The 20,542-nt window shown below is 38.4% G+C and overlaps 2 protein-coding genes and 1 long non-coding RNA gene across 3 annotated transcripts; 1 reads left to right on the top strand and 2 right to left on the bottom strand.

Moving 5' to 3' along the window:
• Nucleotides 1–2,772: 2,772 nt before the first annotated feature.
• LOC107837592 (uncharacterized) lies at nucleotides 2,773–8,806 on the bottom strand. The gene is made up of 3 exons (XR_001663628.1): nucleotides 5,326–8,806; nucleotides 5,102–5,227; nucleotides 2,773–4,674 (listed from the first exon to the last, which is right to left on the bottom strand). It is a non-coding gene; the product is annotated as an uncharacterized LOC107837592 (long non-coding RNA).
• A 49-nt stretch (nucleotides 8,807–8,855) lies between these two features.
• On the top strand, nucleotides 8,856–12,051 carry LOC103146251 (leptin-B-like). Its single transcript, XM_007564091.2, has 3 exons — nucleotides 8,856–11,077; nucleotides 11,295–11,463; nucleotides 11,602–12,051. The coding sequence occupies exons 1-3, from the start codon at nucleotides 10,959–10,961 to the stop codon at nucleotides 11,914–11,916; spliced, it is 603 nt and encodes a 200-aa protein (XP_007564153.2). The 5' UTR covers nucleotides 8,856–10,958; the 3' UTR covers nucleotides 11,917–12,051.
• Nucleotides 12,052–14,156: 2,105 nt separating this feature from the next.
• Nucleotides 14,157–17,892, bottom strand: LOC103146248 (uncharacterized). The gene is made up of 3 exons (XM_007564085.2): nucleotides 17,704–17,892; nucleotides 15,734–16,311; nucleotides 14,157–14,808 (listed from the first exon to the last, which is right to left on the bottom strand). The coding sequence occupies exons 1-3, from the start codon at nucleotides 17,727–17,729 to the stop codon at nucleotides 14,447–14,449; spliced, it is 966 nt and encodes a 321-aa protein (XP_007564147.1). The 5' UTR covers nucleotides 17,730–17,892; the 3' UTR covers nucleotides 14,157–14,446.
• Between the last annotated feature and the right edge of the window lie 2,650 nt (nucleotides 17,893–20,542).

Genomic DNA, 20,542 nt, shown 5'->3' with positions numbered 1-20,542 from the left:
TGAGTGTTGTAACATTCAGACAAATAAGAAATAACACAACAAAAAGTAGGCATTGCAATCTATCTTGGAATGTTGTAAAATAATATAAGGATGCAAGTGGGAAGGCGCAAAAATTGTATCAGCTTGTTTCAAAAATCCCCAAGACAAGGGGGATTTTTGTATTGGTTGCACTTGTAGTCGTTGCACTTGAAAGGTGCAACGACTCTTTCAAGAGACCAAAATGGTTGAGAAAATAGATATGACTTAAAAAAAAAAGGTATGCAGGTGTCTTGTGCTGCTCCACATTTAGAGATATTACAACCATAGTCTTGAACAATCCCTCTATTGTGTGAAGGATAGGTTTTTAGTCTACACCACAAATGAATGGATTTGTCCACATGGCGTAAATATGGTTTGTTATTCCCTGAACACACCATCCTATCAGTGGTGGCAGCATCACGTAGTAGCACTGCTTTCTTCAGCACAGTCAAGCAAGCTGGTGAGAGCTTAGAGATGTATGGGTAGACAAATTGGGTTCACTACAGAGACAGTGAAGTTGTGCTGAAGAAACCGCTCAGCCTAAAAGCAAACCTCTGTATTTACGGGACTCACCGTGTTTCGCCCCTCACCATTGGTCCTGATGCCTGGATCATCAAAGAATTAGATACTAGATAAAGGTGACTGAAATTAGCTTCCTTTGTGAGGAAGAGTTCATCTCAGATCGTGTTGGAGTGGAGCCGTGGCATCTGTCTCAGAAAAGTCTCAGAACTTGCTGAAAGGACTATATGTGTACCTTTTGTGGAAGTTTAACTGGAAAAAGGGATACCTAGGTTAAAATCTTCATCTGTTGGGAGGCAGCAGCACAGAGCCAGGGACTTAAAAAGGCTAAACAACCTGGTAAAGAAAGCTGGTTCTGTTCTGGGGACTATATGTGGAACCTCTGGAGATTGTGGTCCAGTGAAGGATTCTTCATAAATTGAACGTCAACCCTGCATTTCTTTCTGAGACTGCTTTAAAACAAAAGTGTGTTCAGTCAGAGGCATCTTCAGACTTTCTGTAATACAGACTGATGAAATGAAATAAAATACAGGATCATTTTAAAGAAAACCTATCATAGGCTCCAAAATACTGATAGTGAGGATTTACCTTCCAGTAGGACAGCAACCATAAAAACAACGCAAGCCTTAAAACATATTTCTTTAAGTTTTTAAGTTTGAATTTGGGCAATGCATGGAAGAATGGACGCAGTTCCCCGACAGTCTTCACAATGTATTCATCCGAATGTTATCACAATTATGGATTTGTGTTCAAACCTGATGTTTGTGCAATTTACTCAGCTCTCCCAAACGAATGAATAACAGAACAAATGACATTATTATTTAATAAAACAACCTAAAACTGTATTTGGGATAAATTACTTGATGCAGTTTGTAAAACTTGAACCGTTTTTGAACATCTAATGGTGATTCTAAAATACCAAAACTGGATAAGTGTGTCTTTGTTTAAGAATAGAAAAACTACTGAGGGGAAACGAGCGAGTAAGGACCCAGTAAATGTGCGTGTGTGTTTCCCGCGGGGATGAGAGGGTCAGATTAAAGATTGATAGAAATAAATAGTCGCCAAATCCAGCCCTCATCTACCCCCTTGCCCCAAACCTCCTTACCCCAGCCTGGGGTTTGAATTAATGTGTTTCTATTTTTGGCTCTCCCGTGTTTCCAGGGGAAACCTAATGACGCAATGACGTCAATGCAGGTCACCAGCAAGAAGCAGACTGGAGGAATTGAGTGGCTTCCATTAGAGGTTTTGCAGCATTTTCCAGAGACGGGGGAGAAGCGGGACCATATAAACAGATTAGGACTGGAGAAACGCACAGATGAAGAAAAGTGAAGAAATACGGAGCGAAATGAACGGGAGCCGATGCAACTGACGTCTGGGAAGAGAAATGATTGAGGGCGGGTGAGAGGGTGGAGGTGGAGGGGTGGCGGTGGTGGTGCTGAGGGGACCCTACTGCTGCATATCAATGGGTGCCGTCCAAATTCCCAGGGATTATTGGAGGGAAAAATGGGGGGTTGCGGGGGGAACGATGCACGCTGCCTCGCATCGGTGACGACTGGGTGAGTCTATTCTTTTATTATTATTATTATTGTTATTATTATTATTATTATGACATGATTTGCTTGTCGATGAAGTGAGTAAAAACAACAAGCCGCCGTTCTGCTTTCCGTTCTCATGAACAGTTCACCGTATACCATTGAGTTTTAACGTTAGAGCGTGAGTGGCCACCAGAGAGATGTGTTGATGTGAAGAAGAAGAAGAAGAGAGAGAGAGAAAGAGAGAGAGGGAGAGAGAGAGAGAGAGAAAACCCGATTAGAGCGAAAGTGTTGACTTCCAGCGAGTTGATTGCAATTCTTCGTGATTAACGCGCATCTGTAGACTGACTCCATCTAGTCCACAACCGTTTTGCTGCTCGGATGCAACACCAACTCCGCGTCCGTCGATACATGACGGCTGTGTTTACAGCATCACTCCGAAGGGGAGAAACATCTCCACTATAGGCTATCTGCAACTGCAGTTCTTTGACGACCCGCTGTAATTTGTGAAACAGAAAGGGACACTCTGCTCTGGCGTCTAATTGAGATGCCAGTCATCTAATGTGTTGCATCGCCTCACACAGATTTAAACACGCACATCAAAGATTGAGGGTTATTTCAGGGAGAAACTGAGATTGGTGATCGTCATTTACCAAAAGGCTACTTTTCATGCGTGCGTCTCCCTCTCTCTCTTTATGTGTGTGCGTATGATTATGATGGCAATGGGAGATGGGGGGTGGGGGGTGGTAGTCGTGCGCGTTTGAAGTTGCGTTACTTCTTTTACCACAGAAAGCCTCACATTACACCGAGTGCCCGCACAAAGTTGCCCACTTTGCGGATATCAACGCGTTTTGGCAACAAGTGTCAATTTGTGGGAAAGCAATCCAACCGTGCCCTGTGTTGAGAGCCTTAAAGCCCCGAACAGGAACTATTGAACACCTATGGGATTTATTTTTGTATGTGTTTTTTTTAAAAAAAATTGGTGGGTTTTCTTTTCTTTTTTTTCCACCAGTTTGACTGCATACACCTCATTTTGTGAATGTATATATTTTTATATAAACTGGGATCTAAGTGCAGGGTGTTTACCTCGCAGACGGAGCTGGTTTCAGCACCTTGGACAGCTCAGAGTATTTTTGGACCATGGAGAGTACTCTCCCTTTTATCTGCTCATCACTGTTTGATGTAAGGGTGTAGCTAAAACTGAAAGCTGAACTGAATCAGCAATAATGAGGATGATAGAATGATTGTAATAATTAATCAAATGAATATGAGACAGTTTTGTGACTATTTTTTCCCCTCCTATATATGAATGTGGTGTGGTAAGCATGTGTGAGCAAATGGCCCAGTCTGCTGGTCCACGTCCATCCAAAGGCCCCTCTAAATGTGGCTGTGTACATCCTCTTTTAAACTGCTCTTCAGAAACCAGTTCTGCATATTCAATGTATCTGCCTTCTCAATTAAAGCCTTTATTTCCTTATTCTGGACAAATACTTTGAATTAATTCAAGTAATTCAGATCTTTTTGCGTAGGTAGCCAAGACTAAAACAGCCCACTTCAGTGTGATGACCTCTACACAAGAGGTCATAAAGGGTAGGGAATTTATTTTGCACAATAACAAAATGATTGAAATAAGGAGTTTTCTTTTACTCCGTGTGTCCATAGTCATTAAAAATGATAAAAGAAAAAAAAAGAGGTATATAACTTATAGCAACAAAAGGGGTAACAATAAGGGTAAAAAAAATTAATCAAAAATATAACACAGCATGTTAATAGTATTAAAGAAGAATTTATAAGATATTACATAGATTAAATGTTTAATTTGAAATTTCTAAAGTGTGAACCACTTTGATTTTTCCATCAGTAGCAAAAGCCAGCAGAGGTATTTCAGGATGTGGGGTTGGTTATATATTTAGAAATAGTCTAAATATTTTCATTAAAAAACGTATCAACAGTAGTTATATTGGGGATTTATTTGATTTGTAGCAACATGATCAAGTATGTTGGAATTTTTTTTTCCTTTTTTTTGGTTTGCTTGTGTTGTGATGGTTGTAAAGCCAAAGTTTGACTTTCATTCTTAATAATACCTGTAGTAAATCTGGAAAATGCTACTACAAAGTGATGAGATATGTGTTATTTTTTGTGTGTTTGTTTATATGCATTCCTCTTTAAACCTTTAAATTAACGCTTTTAAAAATAGTTGCGCTTAAAAGCCAATCGGGGGAGTTTAGAGCAAATCTGTCTCTGCAATTTTTGCTAGAATAAGCAAAGCAGCTGCTGAATCAGTAAATGCAGTTCACTTCAGATTGCTAACAATTAGCAGAATAAAACACGTCACATGAGCTTTAATAAACCTGCCACAAGACTCGCCGTTCCTGTCTTCAAATTCTTTCAGTCTGTCTTTCTTTACAGTGAAGGTCTTGAATGTAGAGATGTAAGATTTCCACACAATTTATTTGTCAGCAAGAACTACGTGCTGCCGGCGTCATCTGTAAAAAAATAACAAGATTCAAAGATGTCGCTCGTATCATGGTGGCTAAAGATTCGACGGAAAACAAACCTCAGCTTTCAAAATGAACCCCGGTTTTCTTTCGCAGCGGCACAGAATCTGAGACACAAAAATAAAAAATAAAAAATAAGCAAAATTGTGTTCTATTTGGTGACAAAAATCAAACGGCAAATGGCCACACATCAGTCAAGACGCTGGACAAAATAGAAGACGTCTCCACAAACAAAGTCTCACATCATAACATGCGATCCACTCGCCCTCTACATTTAAAATCTGATAAAGTGGAATAGTGAAACATATCAAAACATGTTCACTTTGTGGTATTCAATAGGAAACCAGGGACCCTCTCCAGAAGACATCAAATGTATCCATAAATACATAAAAATTTGCTTTATGTATTATGTTGAGTCTGAGAAAGCAGCGGCAAGAAGCTTTTGAGGGATATGACCGTAAAGTCTTGTGTTCCTTTGCAAACTTGATCTGATCTGAGAAGTTGTGCCTCTTTTGTGCAAAGCACATGCATTACCTGAATGTGCTTACTGATACACGAAGGATAATCGAGTCTTGATTGCTCGAGTCCACCTGTCTTCTAAGTCACTGCAGATTCATTCAGAGTTTCTCTTCTTCCCGCCAGGTTCCGAGGACGCCGCCTCTGGAAAACAGAACGGAAGTCCCAAAACATTTGTCCTTTGTGGGTCTTTTTGCGGTCTGGGCTTGCTGTTCCAAAGCCAGTAGCCAGGAAGCCCTTACCCCAAAAAGTATCTGCAGTGGATGCTGGCATCTGAAACAGACGTTCCTTCTTCATCGCTGATGAATCATCACTTATCTCACTCCATCTTCTCAGATTCTTTTGCTGTGAGGAAGCTGTCGATACTGATACTAAAAAAAAAAAGACTTGACGAAAGAGGATGTGGCTTTTGACAAGCATATGATGTTTTATATATGGTAAATCTGAAATGTGTAATGAAGATACGGCTGAAGATTCACTACCTAGAGGAACTAACATTTCACCGAAAAGAATCCAAGTAGATATTAAGATCTAGACGGCAACTCGCTTCACCATTTTTAAATTTTTTTTTTTACAGACATAACTCTGGATCATTTTCCTTGGTTGTTTATTATGGTGCAAATATTTGAAAACACTGTCCATTTAGAGATTACTTTAAAATTGATTTTCTGCATTTATAAAAAAAAAGTCCAGTGCTCCACATTTTTAGCATCCAGTCTATTTGATTCAGATCAGAAAGTCACTGTAAACAGTGTTTCTCTCTCTCTCTCTCTAAAATACACTCTACAACCTCAAATACACAGCAAAATATTAACAGAACCCCCCCTCATGTCCCCCTTTCGAAAGCCCACAAACAGGATGCATGCAGTGAATGAAAAAGCGGAGGGAAAATGGACGCATTGCTTGAAGCCTTTGATGTACTACGTGTTACATTAATGCGATTATTTATCCAAAGCCATGAGCCTTGACAGTGGAGTTTGTGTACATCAAAACCAGAGGCACTTTTTGTGCTTTGACAAAGACTCTGTGACGTCATTGCTCACAGAGCATTAACATGCTCCGTATAAACACTGCACACAAGCAGCACCAGTATTCTTTCACAGGAAACACAATTAGGAGCAGAAAATGGGTTATGTTACATAGATCAGCTGGTCCTCGTCATGGCAGCGCTTTCTCTTTTCATATGTTTGCATCATTTGACGCTTTCCTGTTTTAGCCATCCTATTAAATCAATCTTAAAGAGTTCGCACACCTTACAAGATTTCAAATCTTACTTTAAAAAGAGAAACTCCCAGCTTCCCTTCTTTCTGAATGAGACAGAACAGACCAGGTGCAGGTGGAATTTTTTTTATTTTTTTTTACGTCATGTCTGGGTGCCTGCAGCCACCAATAGCCAATCAAGTTCTTCTAACTGGAGCTGGATATTCCCAGTTTAAACACACACCCTCTATTTGTGTGTCACACATCGCCCCAGGAAATAGGGCAATGACTCATCCGTGCCATCAGATAGAAACGTGGGGTGTGGATGCACTTTTGCTCTTCTTCCTCTTGTAACAGAGTAAATTGATTTTGTAACCACAGGCAAAAGACAGAGGTTTCTCTACTTATTTTGTCTCCTAGTTTTGCCGAATATCTTTCCTTCTTTATTTCACAAAAGGGCTTAATAAAGTCTTTCTATTTTCCAAAAGATTTTGAGTGTGTTACTAACAAAGAAGAAACCAGACATAGCTGAGAATTAATCTAATTACAAGTGAGAACACAGAGTCACTTGTACTTGCTTGAGATGCGCAGAAATCCAAAGTAAATTTCCCAGATACCACAAGGTCTTTAGTTAAAGCAGTGAGATATTCTAAACGGTGGAAAGAAAGAAAAAATCATAGGAACTGGGGGCGGGGGGGAGATGCTGTGAAGCGCAGAGACAGTTTTGCGAGAAAAGCCTCTGTCAATCTCTGAGTGAATATAGCCCTCCAGAGAATTTATTTGGTACTGCAACCATGAAAAAAGCCACGCATACGTCACGAATACGAACAAAAAACCAGAACAACTGCAATGGTGTCTGCTAAATGTCAGAAATGCCACCTGGAAACATATTTTAAAGGTCTGTTTATCAAAAGTATTTATCATTGTTTCCTCACTGCGATGTTCTATGTTCAAAGCTATAACGTTGGTGCTGCATCTGAATGAAATGTGAGATTGCCAGCTCTAGAGTTGCCAGTTACCGCCTGCTTTACTCACTTTTACCTTAATGATGTCATTTTATTGAAATTCATGTTTTATTTGGCTTGATTCAATTATATGACAGAAATGAGCTTGTTGCTGTTTAGTGCAAAAGCTTTCACAGTTGCTTTATCTATTTATATTTCAAATGTTCAATAATTCAGAACATTCTAGGTTCTGAATGTTCCTTAATCTTGTGCAGATTAAGATTTTTTTTTTTAATGACTGTGCTTTAGGAGAAGTTATAGGAAACAATGTGCATTTCTTCTAATGTTGTTTTCATGTGGAACACGTCTAAAAAAAAAAAAACGTGAAATTAATTTGTAACATCAAGCAAAACATGTGTGATTAGCATCCCAAAACTGGCTCCCTTCTACAAAAATGAGGACTTGTTTTATGCTGGTCTCTTATTGAAAGATATGGTGTTACATACTCAACACTTCCTAATTTTCTTCATTTATGCAGTACAAAACTGATTTAGTTTGCCACTAGGCCATTTGACCAAGACATATCACATGAAGGAATGTATTTCAATGAGATTTGCAGCTAAATAAACTATTTTTAATCACCTCTGCTTCTTACAGTGGATTTATTCTCACTTAACCGATCTATTAAGAATAATTATTACAAATATTAATCTGTCTTTGCTTATCCATGTAATTGTTTTCTTGGTGGAACTCGGTGGAATATTGATAGTTGGGGCCTTTGTCTTTGTATTTGCACTGGGAAATTAATAAACAATGCAGACTGAACAGTAATTTAACTATGATAAAAGGTTTGGACAAAAAAATAATAATTCAATAACAGAAAGCCCTTTGTCATTGCCAAAATGTTAAATACTGTGACACATGAGTTCAGAATGTTAGTCCTGATGGCAAAGTTGTGCAATCTTACCCAATGTGAATCCAAGTCAGATACCTGACACTCCAGCGATAAAGGAAATTAAATATTGACAAGTGTTGACATGAAAGGCAAAGCAGATCACAACCAAGTACCGCTTTCATAAATTTAGTTGTGTAACGAGTGCCAGAAGAAGATTTAAAGACATTCAAAAGATGGAGCTAAATAAACTATTTAGCAACATGAAAGAGGAAGAGGATTGGCACTTTATTTAACTGAAATAAGAATGACTGTGGCATTAAAGATTTGGAAGGTGCATGTTTTCCAATCCAGATATCAGAGGGGATTATATCTTTTGTTTTTTTTGTGGATTCATATCCCAGTTATTCTTATCCAACCACAGTGATTTCCTGAGAAAGGTGAATGAGGGGTCAGTGTGAACTGGCCCCCTGCCATGTCGTCTTACTGGAATGGACTAAATCCTGCCTTCCAATAAATATCTCCTCCCAGTTTCCATTTTTTTCCACGTTGAGTATTTCCTTGTGCCTGTTACATCACATAAAAATTAGTTATTGTGTAAGAGGTATTTGTCTGGGAGGTCTGATGGGTTGTTTTCTTTTATGTTTTTGTTTTTTTTCCCTTGAAAACAGAACTCAATGAAATTTCTGCTTGCCTCTTTCCACATTGAAGGATTCGTAAAGCCAATGTTTTCCTCAATTAAAAATGAATTTAGAATATGTTAAAAATAATTATTCTGACTTTGAAAATGTGGAAAAGATCCAATCTTCAGTGATCACGATGTCCTAACCGTGTCAACAGCGAGAGTTGTAACACGTCTTGCAAAATAGCTTCACTGTCTCAGATTTCAGGTTGATATTTAAAGTCTTACCAATATCAGCTTGACAACAGTTTAGTTGGAAAAAGCGGCTCATGTTGGGAACGCAGGCAGATGCTGCCAAGCAGACATACTTCTTAGGAAATACGAACAACAAACAGCAGATTTTCAATTTAGTTTCACTTTTGTTTTTGTGGTGTGCTTTTATAATTGAAGCAATTCTCTTTAGAACATGAGAATTTTTGCAAACAGTAATGTCTGCAAGGCTTTGAAATGAGAAATCAGCACCTTCCAACTGCAAGATTATCACTACTCAACTCACTGAGCCACAGTTCCTCAAACACTTATTCCACATAATAAAATCTGAAACACTCTGCTTTTAAATACAACGCTGCAGTGTAGTCGTGTTTTTTCCAAAGATAAAAAAAAAATACAGACTTTCACAATTTATTTACATTTTTTTATATATAATGTAACATTTACCCAGCTCAATAAATACACAAACTAACAACTAACTGGTTGAAGAATCTTTTATCTCAGTCCTCTTTGATAGGGGCCTCTTAGCGCCCCAAATCGTGAGTTGTTAATATCTGTTCCCTCAAGCTTCCAAAAGTTCTGCGGGAAAAGTTCTTGTTCTCATTTTTTTTTGTCCGACAAGATCTGACATATGGAGTATTTGCCTTTAAAACACATAAACTCGAGAGGATCTTATTGTATCCGGTGAGGGAACAAGAACTTCCCCTCCTGATGGTTCCCACAAAATTGGGAGTTTCATATTGTCCAAGATGTTTTAGTAAGTCAAAGAATTAAGAAAGCAAGAAAACACTGAAAGTAAGGTCTATGAACAGTTAAAAAGAAAACTAAAGAGTTCAGTCCACCCTGAACCAAGCTTCCTTCCTAAATGCAGTCATGTCTACTTCACTGAACATACAGAGGAATGATTCCTCACTCCACAAAATAAAACCTCTCCATTGCTTTACAGTCCTGTGATCACATGTTTTACTCCACTGAGTTCAATGGTTTGACTGGGCTTGGTGAAGTAAGGCTCCAGCTCTCTAACTCAGTGTTTTTGAGCTAATGTGAAGGCCATGTGAGGTTTGGAGGTCTGTAGCTATTAACTCTTCAGAAAGTATCCGACTTCTAGCCACTCTGCACTTCAACATCCTCGACAGTAGAACATACAGAAGCAAAGACATTTCATTAAAGGATTAATTGCACAGGTGGAGTCCAATGCATTGTAGAAATGGTTTGCATGCTGAGGTTATACATGTGTGATCATGAAAGTGATTGAAATTCCTGAGCAAATGCATTTCACAGTATATCGTATGCAATAATGCTTTAGATTTCTCTAAGCGATACGGTTGCACAATGAGATGCTTTTGCTCTTCTGTAACCTTCCTGCAAACAAAGGCTTTGATGAGCAAATCTTTAGAAAACCCCAATAAAACAGGTGAATTTTACTTCTTAGTCATCAGGGTTTTTTTTTCTATAATTGATGAGTTATGTGAGCCTGTGGATACTAAAACGAAACAAGGTGTTTTAACCAGCTACTTAACGGGTGGTCACAATTACGCAACTGCACCTTTTCATGTCGTGTCTCTTTTCAGACGTTTTTAATTAACTTGCTTCACCCGTACGTCAAATTACAAGTGCCGTGGTCTAATTTTTTAAATCACAAAAAACAGGCATTTTACCAGGGTCGTGTACAGTTTCGCCGTGCCTTATCGCCTTTATCACAACTGATGCATCACATGACCATATCCTACCCTACCCTATCTGCACTTATTCCAGTAAATTACACTGACATAAGGAACCAGAACTACAAAAATCACAGGATGTGTGTGGGTTCCAAAAAACTGAGTCAGTGTCTCGATACCAAGAAAACTGTCGTGCTCAAAGTTTTGAGTGCTGATTAGCCTTGCAGGGTCAGACTCAGACTCAGGTTTGAGCCAAAGGGGAAAGAGGTAGGAGGGGAAAAGACCCATGCAAGACCAGACAGGATTCATGACGGAAGCTGACTATTTAAATAAGATCTGCAAAAGGGAAGTGCTGTTGCTTTCATTCATTGCCACTGGAGGACAACCAGAGGTTGAAAAACAAAGGTAAGGACTATGATGTGACCAAAGGGACTGTTTTTTATCAGGAAAGGTTGAATTTTAAACACTTTATATTTAGCTTAGATTTAAATTGCACCAAAAAAAAAACAAAAAAAAACAACAGAAAATGAAATGCTAAAATGTAAGAATGTAAAAACATTAGTTTCTTTGGAGATAAATGAATCTATTGTTTGTAACGTCTATGCATGATTTTTTTTTCCAGTTCATTTTTCAAGATGTGCGTCCCTCTGGCCCTGTTGTTCGTCTCTCTAATGGCAGCTCCTGAGTGCTCAAGTCTTCCAACAAAGACCGACTCCATCAGAAGCAACATACACAACATAGTAAACATTGCTCAGATAACCCTGGTCCACATAAACAAACTAAACAACAAGGTATGAATCGTGATTCAAGCATTCGAATGTTTTAAATGGGTTTCTATGAGCAAGATTTCTTCACCCCATTAGAAATAGCAACCAAAAGCATCATACCTAACATTTACTCATATATTTTTCTACTCTCCTCTGTGGCAGACGCCCCTACAGGTGGAAGTCTCCACTCCTCCCATGAACGGATTAACTGATATCAGCCTCTACCTCGGGCATTTAGATGACGAGCTGCAGAGCCCCTTCACGAATCGCCTGAGTCAGATTCAAGCTGACGTTTCCAGCCTGGACTCCAGGGTGCGCTCTCTCGCCTTAATGTTGGACTGCCCCATCCAGGACAAACCGAGTGTGGAGCCCAGGGAGCTTTTGTTCCCAGACAGCCAGCACTATGTGACGCTGGCGAAGGTGCAGCACTACCTGGAGAACCTCCCTCCAAATAAGGAGAAACTTAAGGTTTGCTGACGAACGCACATGGATTTCAAATGCAATATGCTGCAATGATGTCAATAGTGGTGCCTAAAAATGTTTTTTTTTTATTTGAAAATGCAGTATATATATTTTATATTTTCTATGAATAGATGTTTTGATTTTTACAGACTGTTGACTATTTAATAGTTAAGCTTAAAATATATTTTATTTGAAGAAAATGTTTACATGAAATGTAGTTGTTGTTTAAAACGTATAATAGCCTAAATTATTATACTGAATAAAGTATTTATCTATCTATGAGTATGATTGGATTGTGAGTTATTGCTTTGTTATTACAAATGGGATAATTACTGAAAGCGATGGCAGAAACTGTTGAAAGCAAACGTGAAAAACAAATGTGTTAAAAGTGGCACTTCATTCAAAGTGAAAAGTTTATGCTTTTTAATGCAGTTATTTTTGTGGTGATTTTAGATTTGTTTTTAAAAGCATGGCTCACTAAGGTGAGACATTTTACCACCACTAAACTAAAAGTGCTTTATTAATGTTAAACAAATGCATTGTTAAATAGTCGTCAACATGATCTTCATTTCATGAGGCTTTTGCAGCATGACTTTATTGTCTATTTGATTTCATTACAGTACAGAGATTTCTAATAATTATCATAGACACTTAAGACATCAGAAGCTGAATAAATAAACTGTCACATTCAAGGGCTCCATGCATCTTAACCCCTCTGTGGCATGAAGGCCAGAATGAAGTTTACCAGAGAGAATATGAACGATAAAAATCAACTTCTGGAATGGTGTCCTTTGCACTGATGAATTGAAAAAATTAATTACTTGGACATCATAAAAGAGGACATTTTCCATAAACCAAATACAGCCTACCAGAAAAGGAATCTAAACTGTAAAATGTGAAAGCGTCTGGGAAAAAAAAAAAAAAAAAAAAAGCATTTTTTTCAGCAGAACTGGGCCCTGTGACATGACAGTGACTGAAATTTTTAAGTAACATTAGAAGTCTTGTTTCCAGTCAAAGCAGAGACCTAGACTTCGCTGAAGTAACATGTAAAAAATGCTGTGCATCCAAGAAACTCCAGTAAGCATCTTACAGCTAAATGTCAGCAGTGGGGAAAATTTGTTAAACTAACACTAGCATTTTCCTAACATTTTCCTACATTTCCTAACATTTTCCTACAACATATTTTATATGAGAAACAATGTTAATAATTTGTTGTTTAGAGCAATTAAAAACTATTTTTCAGACACTGGTGTCCTCATGCCAGTTAAGAGGCTAAACATCAAAAGATTTTTCATAGAAATAAATAACCTCTTTGAAGTTCAGACATAGCTGTTCACCAAGTCTCTCTCATCAAAAGTAGGTCATTGACATCACTAAGTGCAGCTGCTATCTGATGCTAAATCCAACATGTGGCTTCACGTCCAGCAGAGGCGATTGTAACCTCTGGCATGTTCCCTAAAAACTGACCTTCACTTACTAATGCAGTACAGAAACATAAACTGGTCAGGAGTCTTTGAGTGGAAAGCTTGCAGATTCAGTTAATAGTAGGACAACAGGTAAAGCTAGACTTACCTGCTAGAGATTTGGGCTACTATGTTTACAATGAGAGAGAAAAAAACAAAATTTTAATGAGTTCAATTTAATCTATTAGCGACGACTAGAATGCTCAAACAAGAAGCACGCCACTGCTGAGCGGGGCATCAGGACATTGTGACGACGTCTAAAGAATCTGCTTCAAACTGAGCGTAAAAAAGCAAAGCAACGAAAGTAAAATGTATAATCTTCAGATGCAATTAATTGAGACACCTTTTTCTTCCCAGTGTAAAAGGGCTTTGTGTGCTTTTCTCTTCACTCAAAAAAGAAGTGCATTTTATGAGCCTGTGCTCAGTGAAGCATTTTACATTGAACAAAAGACCATAATCTCTACACTCATCCTAATGGACCGATATTCTGTACATCTGGTCACTGCATTTCTGACCTATTTTATCACTGGTTGATATAGGCTCCGCCTCCATGGACTCACTTCAGTAAACTGGGACAAAACCCCTTTAGTTTTGTTGCACCAATGGCCTCCAGCCAGCCCTCTTCTACCTCTTGTATTAATTCAGATTACTCACTGGTGATACAAACAGGTTTAAAATAATGAAATTTGTTCACCATAGTAACCTAAACAGTCATACAGGAAAGTGAAGACGCATGGCTATTTTCCATCTGAAATAATGAAAAAATAAATATTTGCACATGTAAAGCTCACATATAGTTTCCAAATTCTTTTTTAATTTGTGCAGTATGTATTTTTATCAACAAATAACAAAATAGTTATTGTGCAAGATAAACAAGTGTTACAGTACGTTCATAAACACTTCAAATGTAATCTCAATTACAATGACAAAAGTAAAGATGGCGAAGAAAATATTTCACAGTTACATTTTTAAAAAAATCAGAGGTATAATATGAAAATAGTTAAAGTGCATTCTCTTTGAGCTAGCAGTGTATGTTGTGGAAATAAGTGAAAATGTTTGAAACTTACAATCTGCCACAGAGTTTAAATGTTAGATTTATGGGAAGGAACTGGCAGGGAGTTCAAAAACTGCTGCAATGTGGAAACGTACTCTTCTGGGTGGCATCGCAGGTGGGCGGCATGTGTTGACTTCTTCCACTTCCTGCCGTCCACAGAAACTCCCCTCCGCCTCCACAAGTCCATCAGCTTTTCCAGGACAGTCGTGCTGCACATTGCATCGTTTTCGCTAGAGAAGAAGAGGGCTGGAGAAGTAACCGGGCTGTTGTGGAAAACCTGGATGCTGTTCTCGTACAAGTCTGCAGTGTACGACTTGAAGAGCCTGAAGTAGAGCATGGCGGTGGTTTTGACGAATCCCTCTAAACGTGGCACCAAGGTCTTCCCAAGGCCTGAAAAACAATTAAATGAATAATGTAAATGTAGTGTTGCATTATTCCTGCAATGGCATGCACTCACTGGACAGTACACCACTTCTAATCACAAAAACGACAGGATAAATAATCAGTGCCTTGCAAAAGTTCTGATTGCGTTGAACATTTTTAGATAACGTCAAGCTACAATCACAAGTTGTGTAAAGACCAAATAGATGTGGTTTTCACAAACAAGACTACTTGTTGTCATGAAGACCAAGAGACACAGCAGGCAGGTCAGGAATGAAATGGCAGAGAAGTTTAAAGCGGTGCATGTCTATAAAACAACATAAGAAAACTTGGTGGAAAACTGACACTGCACATCACACTAAACAGACCAACGCCCCTGTAAAATTTGGTGATGGCAGCATCATGGTGTAGAGATGGGGAACCTGGTCAGTGTTGATCTAGAGGCTAATAAAAGTTAAAAACGGAATACACTTTTCAATTATAGGCTACGTCCTGTTAATCTATCATATAAAATTGCGATAAATTACATCTGAGTTTGTGGTTGTTTGTAGTTATGAAAGTAGTGGAAAGTTCAAGAAATATATATACTTTTGCGAGGCACTGCTTATAATTTGCATACAGAGTCACAGAAGGCATCACTCACAGTCAATTAGAGTTCAAACGGAAATTTCACGCAGTTTTATTTGAGTTATTAGTCTTAAAAATCATTACCCAAGTAAATAAATGGACAATAAGAGAGCTAAATCTCATGTGTTGAAGTATTGGAATATTTACTTTGGACTAAATTAGATTAGTAAAACAGACTAGTGTCCTAAAATAGGAAAAAAAAATAAAAACTTGGAAATCCTGTACTTGGGGCAGTAGGTCAGCAGTTAATTAATTATAGAGAGTTCTGACACACAACACAAAAGTAATCTGAGTCACTCTCACTCACCTGTTGCCATGTGATCCAGAGAGCCGACCACTAGACTGTCATAAATGTGCCCTATCACTCTATGCGCCAGAGGAGCGTGTTGTTTTGGATGCTGAGCAATGTGGGTGAGCAGCTGCGTGAAAGTATAGCCACCAATGGAAGAAGCATGCACCAGTATGGGTCTTCCTGTGAAAGGAGGCTCCTCTAACATATTCAAAATCTCCAACCCGTAGCTGAGGCCCCATCGAGGCCACAGAAAGTGCATTACGCTGCTCTGGATGAGGAGGACATCCATACCACGGTCAAGGTAAAGGTCCCTGTACTTTGCCACGGCCCCAGGTTGGGCGCCGAGCCAGGAGAAGAATAGGAGAAGAGGGCGAGAATTGGAAGCAGCCGTGTGGGAAGGCGTTTCTAAAGACACTGGAGACGAGGCGGGGAGCAGAGTTAATGTGGCCTGAGAGTCTTTGGCAAGGGTTACTGTCTGGTGCTCCGCTGCTGTCATTGGAGTGTAGTAATAAATGATACCACTGCAGATTCTCCTGGCTACAAACTTCCCTGAGTTGTCTGGTTCAGACGTGGTTGCATCAGTCCTGAAAAGACTGAAAAAGAAGGAGATGAGTCAGATTTCATAATAGTCTAGGAAAGGGAGAATAAACTTGCAACATCTTAAGCTTTTTGGTTTTTTCTTTGAGCTATGCATTTTGAGATAAACTCCAAAATGAAAGAATGAAATGGCTAAATTCATTTTAGCCATGAATTGCTAAAATGTCAAACTGTTTAGTAAGTTTTGACTGATGTGAACAATATCTAAAATTCTGTTACCTTATAACACTACTTTGGTGCCAAATGCTGTAATATTGTTTTTTTCCTTTGAGACAGGAAAAAAAATAAACAATACAACTCTTCTCTTAAAGATATACTAAAAGATGATAAAAAACATTTTGGAACATATCTATTTAGGTTTTATTATAAAACAGATTAATAAAACAAGCATTAAAATAACATCCCACCAGTGTGTTTCACCATGAAAGATGTGGAAAACTTCTTCACTCTGTAAAAGATGTTGGATCCAAAATACAATAACTTGTAACAAAATAGCAGTTGGCATAATCTTACTAACATATTTGTTTATTCATGTTTTCATTATTTCAAATAATATTATAATTATTATTACTACTCATTTCTACCACTACTACTGTAAATAAAATGACCCAGGACTTGCGAAGTCAAATCACAAGTATGCTAATGAAGGGTTATTTAAGCAGAACAATGTGAACAATTCATAAGATGTGATTACCTAATGTGTATTACAGTTGTTAAGCAAGACTAAAAGAAATCAGACTGCCGTTAAATAATTAAGTGATGCAATAAAAGGCTCCTTGCCCAAACAGCGTTGATTTTGGCACCCCACAATCAGCAAATCAGCATAACCTCCCAAATTCAACCTTTTTTTTCCATATGTATGTCTAGAAAATGTTTGCAATGTCTTCTCTTTTACATTTAACCGAAAAACACGTAGTTTAATTACCACGTTCAAACCTAACCAAAGTAAAATTTTCAAACTATCTCAACATTTCAGCATTCAGAACCTCTAGGTTTGGTGCAGCCATTGCGACGCATACAAACTAGTCGGTTTTTTGTTCGTTTCCGTCTGCAGCCTAAACGTATACGGCTCCATGTCAGCTTTTGATTTCTCCCAATTCTTGGGATTTTAACTGCAATGGTCTTCTAAAAATAGACCAAGATTGCTTTTCATATCGGCCTATTGTAGGTCCTTGAATTCCTGAAAAGACTTGATAACCAAATGCCAACAAAGGGAAGGAAGCAGCTTGTGAAGCTCTTCGCCTTTACAATTGAAGCTAAATGTAAGGCTGGATGCGGTGAACTCGGAGCGTGTTAATACATTCCCACCGCATCTCAAAATGATAAATTAGCAACCTGTCCTCATTTTCCTGAATCATATCAAAGCAACGATTCATTTCATGTTTTACCTGGTGGAGAGTGCAAGGTTCCCCATGCTGAGAGATGGAAAACGCGTCCTTGTCCGCTTGGTGGTCTGGAAAATTACTTTGCACGCCTAGCTCAGATACGACGTACTGCCAACTCGCCTTGGCAACGGATAGCCGTGGATTTATATCCGCGCCCCCGTGACAGTTCCACGCGCTCACACGCCCCCCCAGTTCTGCAATATACCGTGCACGCGCGATTTTCTTGCGATGCTCGCTCCCGCTACCAGATAAACACCAAGTGGGGTACTTATTAACATCATCTACATTGCAAGGTGAAAATAACGCAAAGGCGCGAATCTAAACGGTATGATGAATATTCATGAAAATGTAGCTTTCAGCAGAAACAATTTCAGGCTTTATAAGTGAGAACTCAAGGCCGCAACGTGTAAATGCAACAAACTCACACTGACGTCCCCAGTAAGCTAAATAAGGAAACATTACAAGGTCATACTGAGACGGTTTATCCTGGCCTACTAAACATATACCTGCAGTACTTCGGAAGCGCCACAAGATGGTGCCATGTTACCTTGTTTATTTTTGTAAAACAAGACAGGACAACCAGAGAATATATGTCATGTATATTTTAAAACATAAAATGTTGCAGATTAAAAAAAAAATGCAGTTAGAAACTGAAAAGCATAAGTGCATTTTTCTTAAAAAATAAAGATGCAAACTTGAAAACTATTTTCAGAGCAAAAAATTTAAGTTCCAACTTTGTAGTGGCCTTCTTAAGTTCTGGATGTAAATCTGATTGCGATGCTGTCAAATAGAAGACCTTTAACTCGTCGTAGTGTAGAATTAAAACAATTCACAAAGAAAAGTTGGATAAAATGTATTCACAGGGATCTAAAAAACCTGCTACTGATGGATTTTGTTGCTACAAACAGCAGTTCAACCAGTTATTAGGTTTAAGCGGAAATTACTCGTCCACATGAAAACGTCGGATGAAATCTTCATTATATCCTTGTGATATATTCAAATGTAATGATTAGATGAAACGGGAGCATGTCAAAACACTATTGCTAAGTAGATTTTATTTGAGCAAAAGGAAAAGTTGGGTTTTTTTATGACGCAACATGACCACTTTTAGGCTCAGCCAGCCAGAAAAATATTTAAGGTCCACAAAAACATTACTCTTGCCCTTCCCAGGCCATGTTTCTGTAGTACGTTTTACACCAGCAGCCCCTCCCTCTGCTTTACACCCCTGATTCCCATCTTACATCATTATTTTAAATAGCCCTTCACCCTTATCCCAGCCAATTTTCTATACATACCCCTGCAAACCCCCTCAAACCTCACCCTCCAAAGAAAGGCTGTGAGGACCACCTCTCCATTTGCTGCCACAGCACCCCACAGCCTTTCCTTTCTGTATTGTTTCAACATGGCCTCTATTATCCAAGGAAAGAGAGAAAGTAGGGAGGGAGGGGAACGCATAGAAGAAAAAGAGAGAAACAGAGGGGGAAATGTGCCTACTCCGTCCTTTAAGGCAAGCGGGATCCACCCACATAAGGGTGTGGAAATTCCACTGCAGCTTCCTGCTTTTTCTCAGTCTTTCCCTTTTTGCTCTTCTCACTCAATCACCCAGCATCACATTTCCTTCAGACGATTCGTCTGCACAATGAAATCAACACAGCACACCGCAGCTGAGCTGTCAAAGCATTGCGATATCTAAATAACTTTCTGCTTAGCGGTTATGATTTTGAGGTTACAATGAGGAAATACAAAGGGAAGTTTGGAAAATATAGCCAGACCCAACTGGAAATATTAACACACTTTGTGGTGTTTTGTGCTTGAAGGGTGCAACAAAATGTAATAAATCAGAAAAAAAAAAACTCTGGGTCCTATTGAGCGTGAAGCTGTTAACACCAGACATGTACGCCAAACCCAGTCAGTAAGTCACAGAATTACATTTAAAAGTATTCATATTTTTACAACTTTGTCCCATTTCAGTCACAAGTTTGGGTAGGACTATGTGTGAAGAGCCAACACAAAGTAAAGGATATTTTGGATAATGGGTATGTTCTTTGTAAAATAGTTCAAGCTCAATTAGACAGGATGCAGTGTCTGTAAACGGGAGTTTATGGGTCTTTAAACTTGTCCACATCTATATCCCTGATTTTTCTGCCATGTTTTTGGGTCTTCATGATGCACCTTTTTTTTTTCTAACCTCTCAGGCCTTCATTGGACAGTCTTTATTTCTACTGAATTTAGGTAACACACAAGTGAACTCTAGTTATTGGTCAGGGGACTGAAGAAGACAATTGACTAATAATTATGCTTGCATTCGTGCCAGACAAATTTATTGTCTCTGCATCTTTCCAGATACATACTTGCATATCTAACTGAATTTAACTTTTGTTTTTCAAGGCTGTTTTATTTGTATCACACCTTTGCATATCATCTATTAGGATATGACATGCTATATGTTGAACATATCATTTTGAAAATAAAAAATGAAAATGCAAATTATGATGCAATATGATCCAGATAGAACTATTTAACATGTCAAGTTCTTCATCGATTTCCTCATGCATTGGAGGTTTTTGTTAGAAGAACTTCTAGGTGGATTTACATCTAAAAAAGAAACTAAATATTGGTAGAATCTTTTCATAATTTATTCCCAGGTATTCCCGGTATTTCGTCAACTTTTTACATCTTGAATCCTGCTCCCTAAAACAATGTATCCTCCTTTTGACATTCAAAACACAATTAATGACATGTAGCTTTTGGAGTCAATGTGTGACACTGTTCATCAGAGAAAGAAGTGTTGTTATCCCTTGTCTTTGACAATATTTTTGTGTTTTTACACATAAAAGTTTTG

The sequence above is a fragment of the Poecilia formosa genome, unplaced genomic scaffold, assembly GCF_000485575.1.
Source record: "Poecilia formosa unplaced genomic scaffold, Poecilia_formosa-5.1.2 Scaffold154, whole genome shotgun sequence".
Taxonomy (NCBI): domain Eukaryota; kingdom Metazoa; phylum Chordata; class Actinopteri; order Cyprinodontiformes; family Poeciliidae; genus Poecilia; species Poecilia formosa.
Note: the sequence above shows the minus strand (reverse complement) of the source record. Positions and strands in the feature narration are given on the sequence as shown.

What these genes read in the sequence shown, in the direction of transcription:
- LOC103146251 (XM_007564091.2), top strand. Translation starts at nt 10,959, where the DNA reads ATGCAAGACCAGACAGGATTCATGACGGAAGCTGACTATTTAAATAAG. An exon ending in CCAGAGGTTGAAAAACAAAG is followed by an intron (nt 11,078 to 11,294) that starts GTAAGGACTATG and finishes TTTTTTTTCCAG; the next exon opens with TTCATTTTTCAAGATGTGCG. An exon ending in TAAACAAACTAAACAACAAG is followed by an intron (nt 11,464 to 11,601) that starts GTATGAATCGTG and finishes CCTCTGTGGCAG; the next exon opens with ACGCCCCTACAGGTGGAAGT.
- LOC103146248 (XM_007564085.2), bottom strand. Translation starts at nt 17,729, where the DNA reads ATGGGGAACCTTGCACTCTCCACCAG. An exon ending in AACCTTGCACTCTCCACCAG is followed by an intron (nt 16,312 to 17,703) that starts GTAAAACATGAA and finishes CTTCTTTTTCAG; the next exon opens with TCTTTTCAGGACTGATGCAA. An exon ending in TCTGGATCACATGGCAACAG is followed by an intron (nt 14,809 to 15,733) that starts GTGAGTGAGAGT and finishes ATTGTTTTTCAG; the next exon opens with GCCTTGGGAAGACCTTGGTG.